The 16,512-nt window shown below is 40.7% G+C and overlaps 1 protein-coding gene across 2 annotated transcripts; it reads right to left on the reverse strand.

The window, feature by feature from the left end:
• Positions 1 to 4,580: 4,580 nt before the first annotated feature.
• LOC109984403 (terminal nucleotidyltransferase 4A) lies at positions 4,581 to 15,860 on the reverse strand. Of its 2 annotated transcripts, none has more exons than XM_020634542.3 (12): positions 14,907 to 15,860; positions 14,135 to 14,258; positions 11,916 to 11,962; positions 10,877 to 10,997; positions 10,656 to 10,763; positions 10,419 to 10,547; positions 9,280 to 9,493; positions 8,061 to 8,178; positions 7,852 to 7,955; positions 7,540 to 7,727; positions 7,232 to 7,369; positions 4,581 to 7,060 (listed from the first exon to the last, which is right to left on the reverse strand). In XM_020634542.3, the coding sequence occupies exons 1-12, from the start codon at positions 15,641 to 15,643 to the stop codon at positions 6,617 to 6,619; spliced, it is 2,472 nt and encodes an 823-aa protein (XP_020490198.2). In that variant the 5' UTR covers positions 15,644 to 15,860; the 3' UTR covers positions 4,581 to 6,616. The 2 variants fall into 2 exon arrangements, with proteins under 2 accessions (XP_020490198.2, XP_020490197.2); XM_020634541.3 differs by having other exon boundaries at positions 8,052 to 8,178.
• Between the last annotated feature and the right edge of the window lie 652 nt (positions 15,861 to 16,512).

Below are 16,512 nucleotides of genomic sequence, written 5' to 3' on the forward strand. Positions count from 1 at the left end.
GCTGTGTTTTTGTTTTGTCAGACACAGTGGACTGTTTTGGAGTGTTGATGAGATGTGAACTACGGGTGAAAAACACTTGAAAATGAAAAGCCTGTGCACATAATATACATATTCACCTGCATGTTATATGCAAGGCCTTTTCTGAAGCTCATACTGTATACATATTAATGATAGAAACATCAAATACAGCGGCGGGTAAATTAAGTTCTAAAGAGATGCAATGAGAACATGTAAAATATTCATATAGATTTTGATATTTATACAGCAGAAAGAACATACACAGTGTGAAAAAAATGGTGTTGATAAAGTAACAAGCATCAAAAGATTGAAGAAATGTGTTTACCACCTCTACATGTGATGTTGTGCAAAATTTGCAATGTAAAGCCATAAACTTCTTTTACATAAATATGTCACTCAACTGTCTATAGTTGTGAATCATTTTTAAACTATACAAATAAATTCATATTTGTGACTTGTAAGGGGTTAAATATAGTTATAAGAACGTCAAGTCAGCCTTTTTTCAATTTCAGTTGCTGGGCTTTTCTCTGAATTATAATGTAGTCTGGAAGTTGGTGTTTTGTTTCTGCTGAGCCATTACAGTTGTTTCTATGAAAATCATTTCCAACTAAATTTATGCAAATGACATGAACCTAAAGTCAAGATCAAAGAAATCAAGGCAACATCCTAAGGAAAAATCCAGACAGAAATCCATCATATGGGTCTAGGTTGTCGCTGGTCTTAAAGGGCAATATTTCAGTGGAATGAGATTTGGTGCTTGTTGACATATTTAATCTGTAAAAGATTTTTTTTAAAAAGAACATCTCCTACTTAAAGAAAAATATTCAAAAAATGAAGTCCCGAGCTGCAGTACAGATGTAACTGCTGTCCACTCTTCTGTGTTACAAGAGTCGTTAGAGGATGAGTATGTTTCTTAAAGCTGCAAAGAAAAACGAGGGTCCTTATTCACAGAAAAATAGTTTTTTGTGTAAAGCACCTGAAAGGGTCATTACTGATATTTAGGCTTGAGGCTGAATGGAGCTATTTTACCAGAATACAGAGCACAGAATCCATCAGGCCTCTTTGAGTCAGAGAAGAAAAGATATGTGAAGTGAACCTGCTGTGGATCGAACTGTAAACGAGCATGAAATCAAGGTAAGTGAAGATATCTAGACCACAGGGGGGGCGATGGATTTGAGCAAACAGAGGGATATGCTTTGACTTTGGAAACAAATACGAGAGCAACGCTTTTAGAATTCCTGCAACATGAATGTGCTCCAAGGGGGAAATAATGGCCCAGTCACATTTTGATAGTCTGTCCTCAAAAGCATGGTCTTTATTTTCTATAATAAAAGAAAAGGAGACTTCTAATGTCCAGCCTTCTAAGAATGTGTACAATGAAGACACGCTGACAACATGCAAAAGGCCAAGTCAGATGTAAAGATGAACACAGTCAAAGACATATACAAAACAATAAAGATTCTCCTTGAAATACGTCAAATGTAAGAAGTGTAAGAAATGTTGCGGCTACCCACTGATCGGACTGTCAACTATATATTGATTGACATGTAGTAGATGAGAGATAATGTTGATACCTCTGCTTCATAGTCGGTCTATAAAGTCAGAACAGGGTTAGATACTGTATATACTTTGATTAGGGAAGAAAAGGTTATATACAAGATGTGACAGGTACCATGTATCATCAGTGTGACAGACATGTTCTGATGAGGTGCCAAAGAAAGATAGACAGAATCAGGACATGACAAGAAGTAGCCAAGGCTGCCATGTCTGTATGTGGAAGAACATGATTGCCTGACAGTTCTGTATGTGTTGGAAAAAAAACGAAAAGAGCTGTGAAACAATCCATGTGACCGGAATCACACAGAGCACTGGAAGACCTGCTTCCATTTCTTGACTTTCTGATATACCATGTATATTTGAAGGTCCTCGTTGTTTTGAAAATACAGCATGTCTGTCACCATCACCTCTACTTCGTGATCTCATTATCCGTCTACATGGCTGCACGCAGTAAATAGCGTAATAATAAAAAATGGGTCTTTCATAAGGCTGAGAGTACAACAAACAGAACAACATGCGGCAGAGAGGGCGTCCTGAGGAGGAATTGGAAGAAAGACCAAGAAAAAGTGTCTTTTCACAAAACTAGCCTGAGGTGATTTATGGCAACAATAAAGGGCTAACAGCAATCCCAGTTTTTCATTTGCAGCCCATTTCCATATTTGCATTTTATCTTTTACTTTTGCGTGTATTTTTGAATTTGAAGGCAGATATCACCAAATGGAAATGGTTTGGGCGATGTTATGGCTGGCCTGAGGGGAAACCAGAGCTCAGCATGAAAGAGACCTTCTCCTTTTCTCGCTCCTCTACACATTTATACATTATAAACAAACTTCAGAGAGAGCAAAAGCCCATACAAAAAAACCCCTATCATCTTCTATAAGGAACTAAACTATCTACAGTGCTATTGAAAGAAAAGCCATACAGTCCCATACAGAAACATCATCATCATATTGCAGCAAAGCAGAAGACAATACTTCAAATACGGAGGGACAACATCCAGCTGTCCTCAACAACACAACACTAACAAACAACAAAGCATGATGGGAAAATGAGGCATGATGGGCTGTCGCTACTACATTGCCTTATAGAAAGGGAATGTGTATCTTGGCAGGAAACCCAGTGAGCACATGGCATCCACATAAAAGTCCTACATGCACTACATTTTAAATACTTACGGTGGTTTCCTTTAACATTTACAGAGAGGCTTTGATGTTTAAATACTTATACCAACAGATCGAAGCGAATAGAACAGATATCTAGATTCTTGTTGTGCTGAGGGTTTCTTCCTGGGAAGAGAAGGTGTTTCCTTGAAGCTATAGACAAATGTTTGCTCAAGGTGAATGTAGTTTCGTTCTGGAATTACTACTACTCTTTACTACTTATTTTAAAACTTCACCTTCAAATTTCTTCAAATCTTTTTTCCGAAGAAGTATTAAATAGTCACACAGCATCAAATATTCAGTTTCACAGCCTCAGGAAGAAAGCGAGGACCCTGAGAAATGGCCTTTGTTTACAAATAGGTCTGTCAATCTGAATATATTAACACAGCCATCTGACAATAAAACACTTCAGACTTGACATCTTCACTGAGTGTCACTTAATAAATATTGTTTGCAAATAATAACAGCATCCACGTACTGATATGCCTCACTCTGTGGAGGCTCTGTGTGTGGGACTTGAAGAGACAGAGATGCAAATGTTTCACTTGTGAAAGACTGACAGCCACACACAGCCTGAAGGGAAGACCACTGACCTTTTCTTATGAGAACTTTCTTTTCCATGCCGGTGGGATTAAAAAAGGGAAGATCTTTTTAAATAACCTTCTCGTTCAGTATCGATTAAAAAAGGAAAAAGTCGTGAAATGTTTTCTTTCATAACCTGTGAAGGTAGGATGAAGAGAAGGGTGAACTATACAGAGAGATGTCCCTGCTTTCTCAGGAGGGAATATTTCCAACACAACACACTTCTGATAAACACTGGCTCTATATTTCTTTCTTAAATAGAAAATTACTAACGGTTATGTTTTCTTGAGTCGTGCAAACCAAGCGCTTGAATGTGTAAAATTTGTCAGGAGACGTGTCCTCTTTTTCTAGCAGAGGCTGATGTCTGGTGCTCGCTTCTTTCCTTTTCCCCCCCCTCGAGAACTCTGTGTGCTTCTTTCAGTTGCATTTTAAATGACACACAACAACATAAGAGATGGTATAGACGACTGCTGTGCACAGTGGCAAATGGATTTCTTATTCGAACACTTGCACCACCGCGCCCAAGATTAGAGAGTCTGCACGCCACATGTGCACTTGTCTGCAGATTTTCAGAAAAAGGTTCAATGCAGCCCTGCCCATCTTATCTAATCAATACATCCCTAAAGAACAAAGAGGAAGCTTTTAATAAGATTACAAATCAAAGCCTGGGCCAAAGTATCACTATTATTTAAACATTAAACCCGACAGATTAAAAAAAAGCAGGTCATGGCAAGGAGGCGGGACATAATTTATTTGTGCCTGAGTCAGCTATTTTGACACAGAAAAGGGTTAAAGGGGTCTCATGGGGACATTTTTCTTCACGGTTTTAATCGCAATAAAATGACATCGGTTCCAGCCACAAACTCTCCGAGGAGTGATTTGTTGAAGCCCTCTTCCTGTGTCTCGCTCTACTTTCCTGCAACCTGCTCACAGTCTGCAAAGTAATGGATTAGAGATAGAGAAGCCAAGCGATGATCCAACAGTGCCACCATCAGAGCCAGAGAGGAAGTACACCAGACTGTGTTCCTAAGTTTCCTGACAGGAGAACTAAGAGCAAGATTTGAAAAATCAGGTGTTCAAATTAAATGACTATAAATATACTACAGGACAAATGCAGCAGAAAGAAATACAACCCTCAGCTTTAAAAAACTGAGTTTGATATAATATCCATAAATAAACTTGAAGTTTCAGTCCAGATAAAGACAGGTTGATCGTCAGCATTTTCTCCACCATCAGCCGTCAAAACACACACGATAAGGGAAATTAAGTTTTAAAATGTTTATTAAAAAAATAGAAAAACTTACATAAAAAAAACAAGGTTTACATCTATATGTCAGTCATATACACATAATAACCCATCCATAATGACACACACGAGCAAGGGATTTGGTTTGTGAGATTGTGAAGCAACAACCCAACGGCTATCCTCTGGACGGCTCAATAAGAGCCGCACTGAATACGAGGGGATAACGCCAACAGTATCAAGTTGAGTCCATCCATCGTTTGGTTTGCATGGGAGTCGCATTTGCAGACTTTTGAAATGAAGGACTTCACAACATTTTGGTTGTAATGGCTCTACCAAAACTCTTGTATAGGTGAATTTGTTTACATTCCATGGCCAGTTATGGATTGTTGTGTAAATGTAGCTTTGAAACCTTGTCTTGTTTTTAAATATAGGAAAGGAAAATCTCTTATACAACCAGTTTTTAACTCTTAAGACAAAAAAAAAAAAAAAAAAAATAGATGTGACAAGCTAACATTCGTTTACTGCAGTAAGTTGTCTACTCCTGGAGCATTCACGTTGAAGCTGCATATAGAAAATAAAAGCCAAGTAAACCTGGCAGTGCTTACAGAAACAAATACAGAAAGCTGGCTACGTACAGGACAAAGGGCAAATTTGGTCGTTTAAGAAGGCAGTAACCTGTTGCTTCAACAGAATCCAAAAAGGAGATATAAGGCAAAAACACAAGCACTTTGCTGGTAATAAGTAGCACCAACTCTTTTTGAAATGGTATGGACTATAAACTGCTAAAAGGTGCATTTCCTCAGTACAGCCTGAAGTCTGATGGGAGAAACTACACCTACTAACTTCTTTTAAGTGTTTGAAATGACAACAAGTGGTGGGAAAACCTTTTGGACAGGCAGTTGGCAAAATCTCAAGAGATCATATTGCAATGGGAAGTGATGCATGAGGAAAATGTTGGCATCATAGGATTTTTGGCACATCTCTCATGCTTCAATACCATAGCTCCCCCTTCTGCTGGAAAGCTGTACACACACACACAAACACATTCATTCAAGGCCCTTAAATCCATCTATTGCACTGATCAATGTAGTCTAGAAATAAACAGGAGAGAACGTAGACTGGGGAGGACCCATAAAATTAAACTAAAAATGTGAAATAAATTAAATAAAAGCAAGCCATTATTGCACATTAACGCAACAAATATAAAATAAGGTGGAAATGTTCACAATACAAAAAAAACAAAAAAAAAAAACAGAATAGTGCCAATGTGAACGAGAAAAAAAAAAATCCCTCAGTGACAAAAACAAAGAGAACCAAAGAAAATGACCAACACACAAAGGAAGTAACACTTGGTACATTCAAACAAGTCATCACAGTTTAAGCACTTGAGACAAGGTCTGTTTTGTGCCGTCACACCGAAAACATCAAGTCAGCGCTGCGCTGCATAGGTAGAAAGGTAGTGCTTCGCTTCAGTTCAGAGTACAATTTGTAGGTGATAGTCCAAGCTGTAAGAGCTCTGAATCGAAGAGCGTCGCCCAATAAGGAGTTGCATTCAAGAGATCAAAGGAGCCCGAAACCTGATCAAAAGGGCCAGAACTTCAAGACAGACCAGGTTTGATAAACCAGTTCAGTACTATGGCACATGATGTTGCATTCAAGCTGTTAAACTTGATACTCTTCAGTCCTGCAGCCGGCTTTTAAGCAGGTGGGAAGTAACACTGCTGAAAAGATCCAGTTTCGGGAGATCAGTTATTCCTCCATCAACTCAAAGTTTGTGCTGGTGTGCATCAAATGAAGAGGAACGGCTTCTCAATCCCACGCTGAATTTTGACACTGTTTATGTTTTAGGTTGTTTAAAGTCGGTCTTCTCCTGCAAGAGCGTAGCCCGCACAAGGCGAGCAGAGACGATTATTCCACACCCTGCGAGACAGCTTCCATTGACTTCTGGATTCCTGGATGTAGTAGGTGTGTCTTTGGAGCGTCCGACTGAAAACGGGTGTCCCACATTCACAGCTTCTCAATAATCAATGCCAAGTCAAGTAGTGTCAGTCATTCATCTGCTCTGGTTGAGAGCAGGAGGGTCATCTCTCTTCCTACGTCTCCAGGTGTTCTGGTTGTACTGCTGCTGGTTCCTGAAACCCGCCGCTGCGTTATGTCCCTGCTGAGCAAACCGCCGCAGGGGACTGAAGGTACCTTGAGAGTGATTTGGACCTCGGGGCCCACCTTGATTGTGCTTAAAGCCAACTTTGTGAGACTCGTGGGAGCCGTGGGAATTAGATCTCATGATGTACGCGTGGCTCTGCTGCCCCGCGACCTGAGGATGCTGGAGCTGGTGGAGGGGGCTGGGGAGAGGGCTCGGGGAGTTGGTGTGCTGGGAGACATGTGCGGCCTGCGACGTGTGCCGGTGCACAACACTGATGGAAGGTGGGTTCTCATGGTAGAACTGGCAATTAGAGAGTGGTGGGATGGTTAGGCTCTCTGGGAGTGACATCTGGACCTAGAGAGAACAAATAGAAGAGATTAAGGATGGGAACTATTCCAAGGGGAAAGTCAAGATCAATAAAATTGCAACAGGTTTGATTCTTACATTGTATATTTTCTGGTTTCAATTTAAGTCAGTGTTCCTGTTTTTCTGCAACCTGTGAGGGAAAAAAAAAGTTGGACCTACCTGAGGTGCAGTGTGGATAAAGCCTGCCTGATGAGAAGCCCGCAGGTCAGCAGCCATCTGGATTACTGACTGGACTGAGGCCAGAGTGAGAGGGTGGAGCTGGATAGCAGCATTACTGATGGGTGGAGAATCAGACTCCTGTAGAAGAGACACAGTTTTACAAAGTGCAATTAGTGGAAATCATTTTCAGCCAGAGTTGATAGGATGTTTTTCATGCTATTTCATGTGTTGCAGAAGTGTGAGGAATCATCGTGAACTAATTAAACACATCTCTTGTAAACAATTAAAAAAAAATCCTGTGTGCTTACTATGTCACTCCCAGAGGAGGAGGAGAGCGAGCAAGCAGAGGATGATGATGAAGAGTGGTGTTGAGGACTGGGGAGGAAGACCGGAGAAGGTGAGGGGGAGTCAGCGCTGAGGGGGGATGAGGTGTCTCTCTGATCTTCAACAGAAACCAGCATCAGCCGGGCGAGGTCCTGCTCACAAGTGTCCACATCTGGGGACCAAACAGTATTCGACCATTTAATGAAGAAATATGTGAACTGATTCAACAGTATGTGGAATCCATTGTTCCAGTAGATCAAAGTTACATGATCTAGGTGAGGTTGCAACAAAGTTACCGTGGTTCTCCAGCTTAGCGTACTGCCTGAGTCCCCATTTCTTGATGGTCCAGTCCCTGTAGGCCAACACCTCTGGGCTGACTTTAATTATTCGGCCTAAAGTACTGCAAACCAGAGAGAAGGTGAAGTAGATAATGCTGGCAGGATATCCAGGAAACAAATGAATCAGAAATGGCTAAGAAACCATTGAAGAAACCAACCTGTCATACTCTTTATTGGGGTAGGCACGAGCAAGAGGGGACACACCATGACTCAGAACCATGTAGGCGAAATCAAACACCTGCTTCACCTGCAGGACGCCGTATGAGCTCCTGCCCACATCGTTACCTGAGAATATCACAACATGACAATAGTATGGGCATGGTTATTCAAAAGGTTTATTTAGGATGAGAGTAATCCACACTTAGTGATCCACTTTTTTTTTTTTTAAATTTTATCCAGCGTGCACTTTTATCATGCTCTTTCAAAGAAAAACTGGATTATCAAAAAGGAGACTTCACACTATATACGTTGTGTGGATTTTGGCTCCCCCTGTGGAAAAACTCAAATACTCTTTCAATTAGTTTTTTAATGTTTGATATTGATGCTGTGAGGTGAAATATTCTATTTAGGACAAAATATATTTTTTTTATAACCCTAATGTGTACTTAATTTACTCTGGAACTGAAGCAATACAGCATTTTAGGGCAATATGTTGTAAGAAATGTCATGAAATATAAAGTACATAGTAAAAATGTTGTATTGTTTGACTATTTAAAAGTCTCCTTACAACCCTATCTTCAACCAAACCTCTGACTTGATCAAGATTTTATTTTTTTAAACTTTTAGACTTGAGCTTGTTTAGCTCTTTTCTAGTCTTCTGACTACTCAAGTGCTTTTTACACCACATGTCACACCTACACATTCACACGCTGATGGAAAATGTTGCTGTGTAGTGAGATCATCAGAAGTAACTACTATCCCATTCATACACATTCATTTGCCGCAGACGAAGCAGCGGGAGCAATTAGGGGTTAAGTGTCTTGCCCAAGGACACATCGGACATGTTGCTGCAGGAGCTGGGGATCGATCCCTCGACCTTCCGGTTGAGAGACAACATCTCTACATATTTTAGCTGGTAAACTAGTGTACTTCTAGCGATGAAACAACACAATTTCAATACTTGATCCTGATAGCTTTTATCTTATTGGATTACTTTAGAATGATTTGGCAACTGGGATTACAAACTAAAGCAACTTCAGAGAAAACAAAGTATGGAACAACCTGGTTATGAAACCGCGGGGAAATGTGTATCAACACTTGTCATGTAGGAATAAGAGTATTTCTGAATAGTCTAAAACGGTTATTTTTGACATCCCTGAGCACTCTGATGACACATTCATCCTGTATATCAGAAAGTGAATTTAAAATGTTAAATTCCTATCTGACCTGGTTGTATAGGATCTTCGATGCACAGCATGGATGGCCTGTTTCCACTCCCCATGGCTTTGAGCATTTCCTCCTTGGAGAGGTACGCCCCTCCGTTCTTCACCCTGATGCCGGTCTTTATGTAGTTGAAGTCACGGCCGTACAGCTCGAAGAACTCGATGAGGAGGATGCCCAGGTTGATGTTGGTACGCCGTGTGTCTATCCGAGGGTGTAACTGATAAGCAGGACAGAGAGAGATCATTAATGTTTACTCAAGTTACATTTTTGTAATAAAAAAAACAAACAAACATCATTGTCAAGGATTTCCATGACAAACAGCACAGCTAGAAAACATCAAACGTATGAGCATATTTAATGCTGTGTTAAGTTCAACACTATCAGTGAGTTATTAAAGTGAACTTATGATAATATGACTTCACTAATTCTGTCTTCTGAAATTACATTTTTACAAGTAGTACATTCAGTATACATACAAGATTAGCATTGGTTACAATGACATTATTTCAATACATTAAAGAAACAGAAATTGAAACCAATGAAATAGGATATCATCTCTTGTGGATATATGAAACAAACAGAGGCAGAAGTGTATCTGAAACAAATTAGAAAATGTGTTGAACATGAAAGCATTTACTGAAAAATCAGGAATAAAAGTCACACCAGTATATAAGATGCAGTCTGTTTCTTGGGGTCTCTTAAACCGTTTTCACATAACGCACTCCAGAAAATATCTAGATCATTCAGGAGGACTGCTCCAGATATTCTCCTGACCTGGCTGTTCACATATGCTCACAACGGGGTGGGTGGGTGGGTGCTATAATGAGAATATTTGCCCTCAACAGATTAAGAATATCAACTAAAGAGCGAACAACTTAATGACGAGCAGAAAACATTATGCAGCCGTTAATTACGTGCACAGAGATGGCAACGGCCGCTTGAATACACACTCTGTCCTGACTTTAGGGCACATCTCATCGTCTGCAGTGTGCGATGGTGGTGGCTGCACTCACGGTAATGACGCCGTGTTCGTCTGCATTTTATGCTGCTTTATTGGTCGAAGCCACCACTTAAAATTAAAAGATTGGTATTAAAAGTGTGTCCTATACACCACATATTTATACATGCAGAAGTTTGTGTACCTGCAGAAAGCTGATGGCCATCAGTATGAGGCTGTAGGAGCTGATTCCTCCAGTAAACACTTCATTCAGATCCCTCTGCAGAAGGAACTGCTTCAGGACAAAGATCAGAGGCGGCAGAACTGTGTACTTCTACAAGACAGAAAGAAAAAAAACAACATTAGTGTTTTTATAACACACACAAAAAAAAAAAAAAAAAGGAAAACATTCCGATGAGAAGGTCATGTTTCAAAATCTTACCTTCAGATAGCTTTTGATGAACTGTGCTGCTTTTACTGCAGTCTCCACATTAAAGCTGATGTCCACCTTCACTTCTGTTTCATGGTCAGTAAGTTTGATAATTGGCACCTAAGGACAGGTTAAAATAACATTTCCTGTTTTATAATAAACTATAGACACAACCCGTGTCATCATGACAAGAGTCGACCAGAATGAAGGAGCCTCATCCTCTTGAAACTTACGGTAGCTTTGTCCAGGACCTTGATGGGGTATGGGCCGGCCACGTTGTGTTTCTTCAGGGCTTGTTCCAGTTCCTGCAGAGGAGGATGGTCCCACTGTCCAAACACTACCAGGTCAATGTCACTGAGAACAGACACACAAAATGACTTGGTACCTCTAACACTTTTTAAGCAAGCTTTCTGTCCATACACAAACACTGCAGAGTGAGGATGAGATCACTGAAAACATCGGGAGACCGTCTCTATGTTCTTTAACTAATCAGCCTTTTGGAAAAGTGCACTGGTGTGTTTTATGGCTACTCAGAGCCCTTACCATGCTACCTTAGTAAATTAACTTAAGAGTGTGTAGGTTCTGGAAGCACAATATGCCTATTTGGAAGACTGGCTGAAGGAAAGATAATGATAAAAGTGAAAGAGAAGGTGACTATCACATTAGGTTCCTATGAAGAAAAAGTCCATTGCATCCGAGTTTAACAAAGGTTGTTGATACATTAACCAACAGGTACTCTGCAGTCTTATCAGGAATTAGATTCATGATATGGTCATCTTAAAAGACCCGTAGTTCTCACTCATGGTCAACATTTCGTTCATCGAGAAGTTAAGCACAGTTTAATGAGCATTAAGTGAAGTGTGGTGCAGAAACAACCACAGCATTAAACTGTTTTTTTTGTTGTTGTTTTTTAAATTCCAACACTGACTGTTTATGTTTATTTGCACAATGCTAGTGACAATGTTTAAAAAGTTCTGAGCTGTAAAACTTGGCATTCCTCTTTATCAACCTTGAGAAACATACTGTGACGGTGAACTCACACACACCATCAGATCGTTTTAAAGTAAGCTCTTAGTCAAACGCACCTGGTTGATGTTTTGCTACACTAACTCTACGGTCTCTGTGGTATCCCATTATTTAAGCTCCATGACAAAAAAAATGGATATAAACATGGCCCAACTAAGGAAAGTGCTAGCAGCACCACTTCCAGGAGACATTTGAGAAGAGGTCAAGGTAAAGGTCACACTGTACAAGACGAGACACACACTCTACCTGGTTGGAAGATAAAGTCCTGTGCTGAAGCTGCCAAATATCTCCACCTGCATTGAACACAAACACAAATCAAGCTTAAAGTAAGACAGAACACTTTGTAATCATTATCACCTATAACTCGTTTGACCTTTGTGCTCATTGGCTGTTTTGTCACGGGGTTTAGCAACACTGCTACATCACTAAATTCATGTTATTCACTTAACACATCGTTTCTTAAAAGCTCATGGAAGCAGAATCAAACTCAACAATAATGTCACTTTATCTTTTCCTGACTGATGCATGTCCTACTTTCACATACAAAAATGGAAATGTACCAGGAGGGAGTTAAAGGTGCACTATGGAGTTTTGGTAGAGAAATGTGCAGATTCTGTGGTATATGTTTATAGCTTTATACACAAACTGTCCTCAGAGGAAAATGTGGTCCCTGTAACACTGAAGATAGAATGATATGGCGAGAAGTTGTGGTGGTAGGCTCCTAAACAGTGGAACTGTAACTCTCCTGGTAGCTTGTGAGCTCCCAACAGAGTTCCAGGGACCTAGTTTTTATATTCAGTTCAGAAAATATCACAGAATTGTTTCACTTCTCCAACTTTCAAATTTCACTACCAAATCTTCACAGTGCACCTTTAAAAAGGTAGCTAAAAAAACAACCCAAAAACATATTCTATGTGCAATGGTTCTTTGGAGAAACGTCTTTCAACTTGTATATCTTTCTGCTTAAATAAGTCTTAAAGTCCACAATCAGCAATGTTTGCCCGATGACAAACATCAAAACTCCCATGCTGGTTAGCAATATGCAGGAGGCCTGAGCAGGTGTTGCTAGGGAAGCTTAGATTTACAAATAGTTCTGTAAATCGTAAAAAAATAAAAAATAAAATACTTGTGCAGATTGTCTACAAGAGAAAGAACATTGGGAATACATTTATTATATTGCATGCATCAAATACATTTCTGTACTTTTTTCAAAGTCCGTTAGTTTAGAGTCTCACAAATACAATGAGTAACTGTTGAGGTAACTAAAGTATGACACATGGACGTCCTCTGTACAGCAGCAGATAGTAGTTAAGCTGAACTGACTGAGGTTTTCATGTGTTCCCTTTCATTTTAAATAGAGTTACTTACTGGTCTGGGACCAAAGTCAGATAAAAAAAAAAAAAAAAAGGAACCACTTTCACTGCGACAGCGTGGAAAAATGTTTCACAAATTGGTCTTCAGAGAGAATAAAAATATCAAAACTTAGAGAGAAGAAGCCAACTGGGACTTCTATGGACCATGATTAGCTCAAAATGTTTACAGTGCTAACAAAACAAAAGACTGTTTATTTGATCAGAAGCCTGCGTCTAACATTTTCTTGGCAGCATACACTGGAAAATAAGTCACTTACTTACTGTGGGCCTCAAATAACAAAACACGTGATTACTCTTCTTTGACATGTAGTGTTGACTAGCATTTGACTTGAATGTGGATGTGACGATTCATATGAAGAGCAACAACCTCCAGACACACTAACAGCAAAGAGTCTCTTAACCAGTTAATGCTCAGTGTGATAAGACCGCAGGAGAAGGTGTTATTTAACTCAGTCTGCCTCATGCATGTAAATGAGTAAAGACATGGAAGCCCGAATCCACACTACATCTTATATCTAGCTTAAATGTCTCCAAAGTTCAATACACCTTACTGACAGTAACTCAGCCAAGAGTCCATGATATACATGTTAAACTTCTGAATCCTGTATTTCACATTACCTGAGTCCCTTTGCACCTTCAAGAAAAAGCTAAAGACCCAGCTCTTTCATTAACACCGACCCACTTAATCATATTGATGATGGCGATGTTAAGAATGGTTTTAATGCTGATTATAACTCTCAGGAACAGCTGTCGATGACAATACATTAACTTCCATTAATAAAAAAAAAAGAGCTCTTCCTCTGTGTACTGCCTGTCATCACCCGTATGTCCGATCAGACTTAAAGTCTGTTTGTACTTACTGACGTTGCTACCTCCTGGCTTGTGACCAACTTTGGATAAAAGAGGGATCATAGATGATATTTTTCAGAGGATAAGAAGAAGCAGTTAAAAAAACGATATGGAAAAGGGCAAAGAAGAACTTTCCCAAAGGGACTGAGAGTTGTGATGACATGCTGGGTAGATGAGAGTGGAGTACACCGTCCCCACACAAACAGATGGAGTTACCTCTCCAAGCCTCTCTGCACCACTCACCCTAGCTGTGGGCCACAAGTCCTTGATGACACTTTCTATTCTGTTCACGACGTTTCTCCTCATGGCCTCCTCCTCTGGCCGGGGTGACATGAAGTTGAAAAAGTCCATGATTTCTTCATGAAGACTGCAAGGGGAAACAGAACAGCTTGTATCACAGCCTCATGTACAAGAAGGGGGAAAAGTGATGGTTATTGGACATTGTATGTGAGATTCAGGAGGGGAAGTGTTGGGACTTGGCCTCCGTAACACGTTACTGCTTCAAAACAGAGAGAAGGAACACTCTAAAGCAAGGGTTCCCAAACTTTAAAAGCATGTGACCCCCAAAATAAGCTGCTAGAGACATGAAGACCCTCGCGGTCCATGGAGGTGGTTAAAAAACCCCGGAAGACTAATAGGCAAATATTATTTTAGTGATGTATTAAAAGAAACGCTAGAAGCAGAAAATAATGAATCTCTTGATCTACTCTTTTGTATATGTGTTCACAATAATGGGTAAAATATGCAATTTTAAGTAATTTTACATATACATGTGTTGAGTCCAGACCCCCTGCTCTAAAGCACCTAAAGTGCACATTGATAATGCAATATCTGAAGAGGACATTATGATTGTGACATTTTCTCGTTTGAGTGTACAAGATGTACTTTTTTGTTGGGTGACCTGCTGGGACTCCTTCAAGAACCCTGCGACCTCACTTTTTGTAATCACAAGTTAATTCATTAATTTATCAAATACCTTCACCCCCCCTCCCCCCCCCCCCCCTCAAGTCCTCACCCATTAATGCCCGGGCTGTAGCGCCTGGTTTTCCACAGGCTACAGGTAGAGTCTATACAGTGTCCACTGCAGCCGAAGGACAGCAGCGGGTTGATGCCGTGGAAAGTGTTGGCTCTGTTCAGATGCCTCCTGCGGCCGGAGGAGTGGGACTGGTGGTGGTGGTGGTGGTGCTTGTTTCCGTGCTGATTTTTCATCCCACTGGGGGTGTGGCCGAAAGATTGTTGCATGCTGCGACAGTGTTGCTGAACAGCGTGAAAAGGCGGAGGGGGATGTTGCCGCCGGAGATTGTTCTCGTTCAACTCGTGCTCGCCGTAGCAGAAAACCCGGTGGGCCTCCTCCTCCTCCTCTTCTTCTTCTGCGACGTTCAAATTGTCGATGTGCAGAGAGGAGCCGGAAGGAGAGGAGCTCTCGGCCTCCGAGTCCAGAGAGGAGGAGGACGGCGACAACGAGCCCTTCCTCCGGACACTTCCCCTCTCTCCGTCTCGCTTCGCCAGTTTTCCGAACACACCTCCCGGCGGCGGCGCTGCTGCTGCTGCTGCTGCTACGTTTTTGCAGTAGTCGCCGCCGTGCGTGTCCGTGGAGTTGGCATTATGCGCCGCGAAGTTGCGTTGGTGGTGAAGGTGGTTGTCGATGCCGGGGTTTGCTCCAAATCCCTGAGAGGTTTCCCAAATGTGCATCCACAGGGAATTGGCAGGTCCCTTCTGCTCCGGCTGGATCCAAGCGGTCCTGGGGTCCATGAGAGTCGACTTTACCGAGAACCCTCTGCACTGGAAATGACGAGCAATTTGGCAAATCAAACACGTCGCACTGCAGGACACAAATAAATCCTACCGCCTTGATTTACTTGCTGTCCTCGAAGCACTTCATGACTGGAAACTGGTTTGGTTTTTCAAGCGGCTAGTCCAACTCCACTCCCCATGTAAGCCAGCCAATATGGCGCACCCAGCAGCACGGATCAGCGTCTGCGCATGTGTGAGGGATTTAAATCTTTTGAACACACCCCTCAGAATCAAGAGATGCGTCAAGTCATCCTCACACAGGCCTAGACAAGCCGGAAGTCAAACTATTTAAAAAATTCTCCTTTGAAATATAAAATCACACGCCACAAAATCAAATATTAGAAATGGGTCATAGATATATGAAGGTCCTTGCATTATTCACAAGATTATCATACATAAGTCTAGAGTCGTTTTCATCAGCACAAATTTTTATTATTTTTTATTTTATTTTAATTTTATTGGTAATTAATAATTTATTCCTAACTTAAACAATGTTTGTATAAGAGTATTTTAACATATACTTCACTGTATGTATTTCATACAGACATATTTCAGTCTGCTTAAAATGTAGTCACAATACCCGCCATATAATTAACACATAACATTTCAAGTATATTCTAAACAGTAATGTTTATCTGACACATCAAGAAGGACAAAAAAAAAATCCTAGTTTCCAGTTTAGGTAGACATTTATTTTGAAGGTCGCTCCCGGAAATCAGACCTTTGTGCGTGTCTACACTTTATGAAGACCAAACCGGTCATTACAAAACGTGAGAGTTGTAGTAATTTGTCTGGAGGATCAATACTATCTCCACAGCGCGTTCAGT

The sequence above is a fragment of the Labrus bergylta genome, chromosome 8, assembly GCF_963930695.1.
Source record: "Labrus bergylta chromosome 8, fLabBer1.1, whole genome shotgun sequence".
In the NCBI taxonomy this organism is placed as follows: domain Eukaryota; kingdom Metazoa; phylum Chordata; class Actinopteri; order Labriformes; family Labridae; genus Labrus; species Labrus bergylta.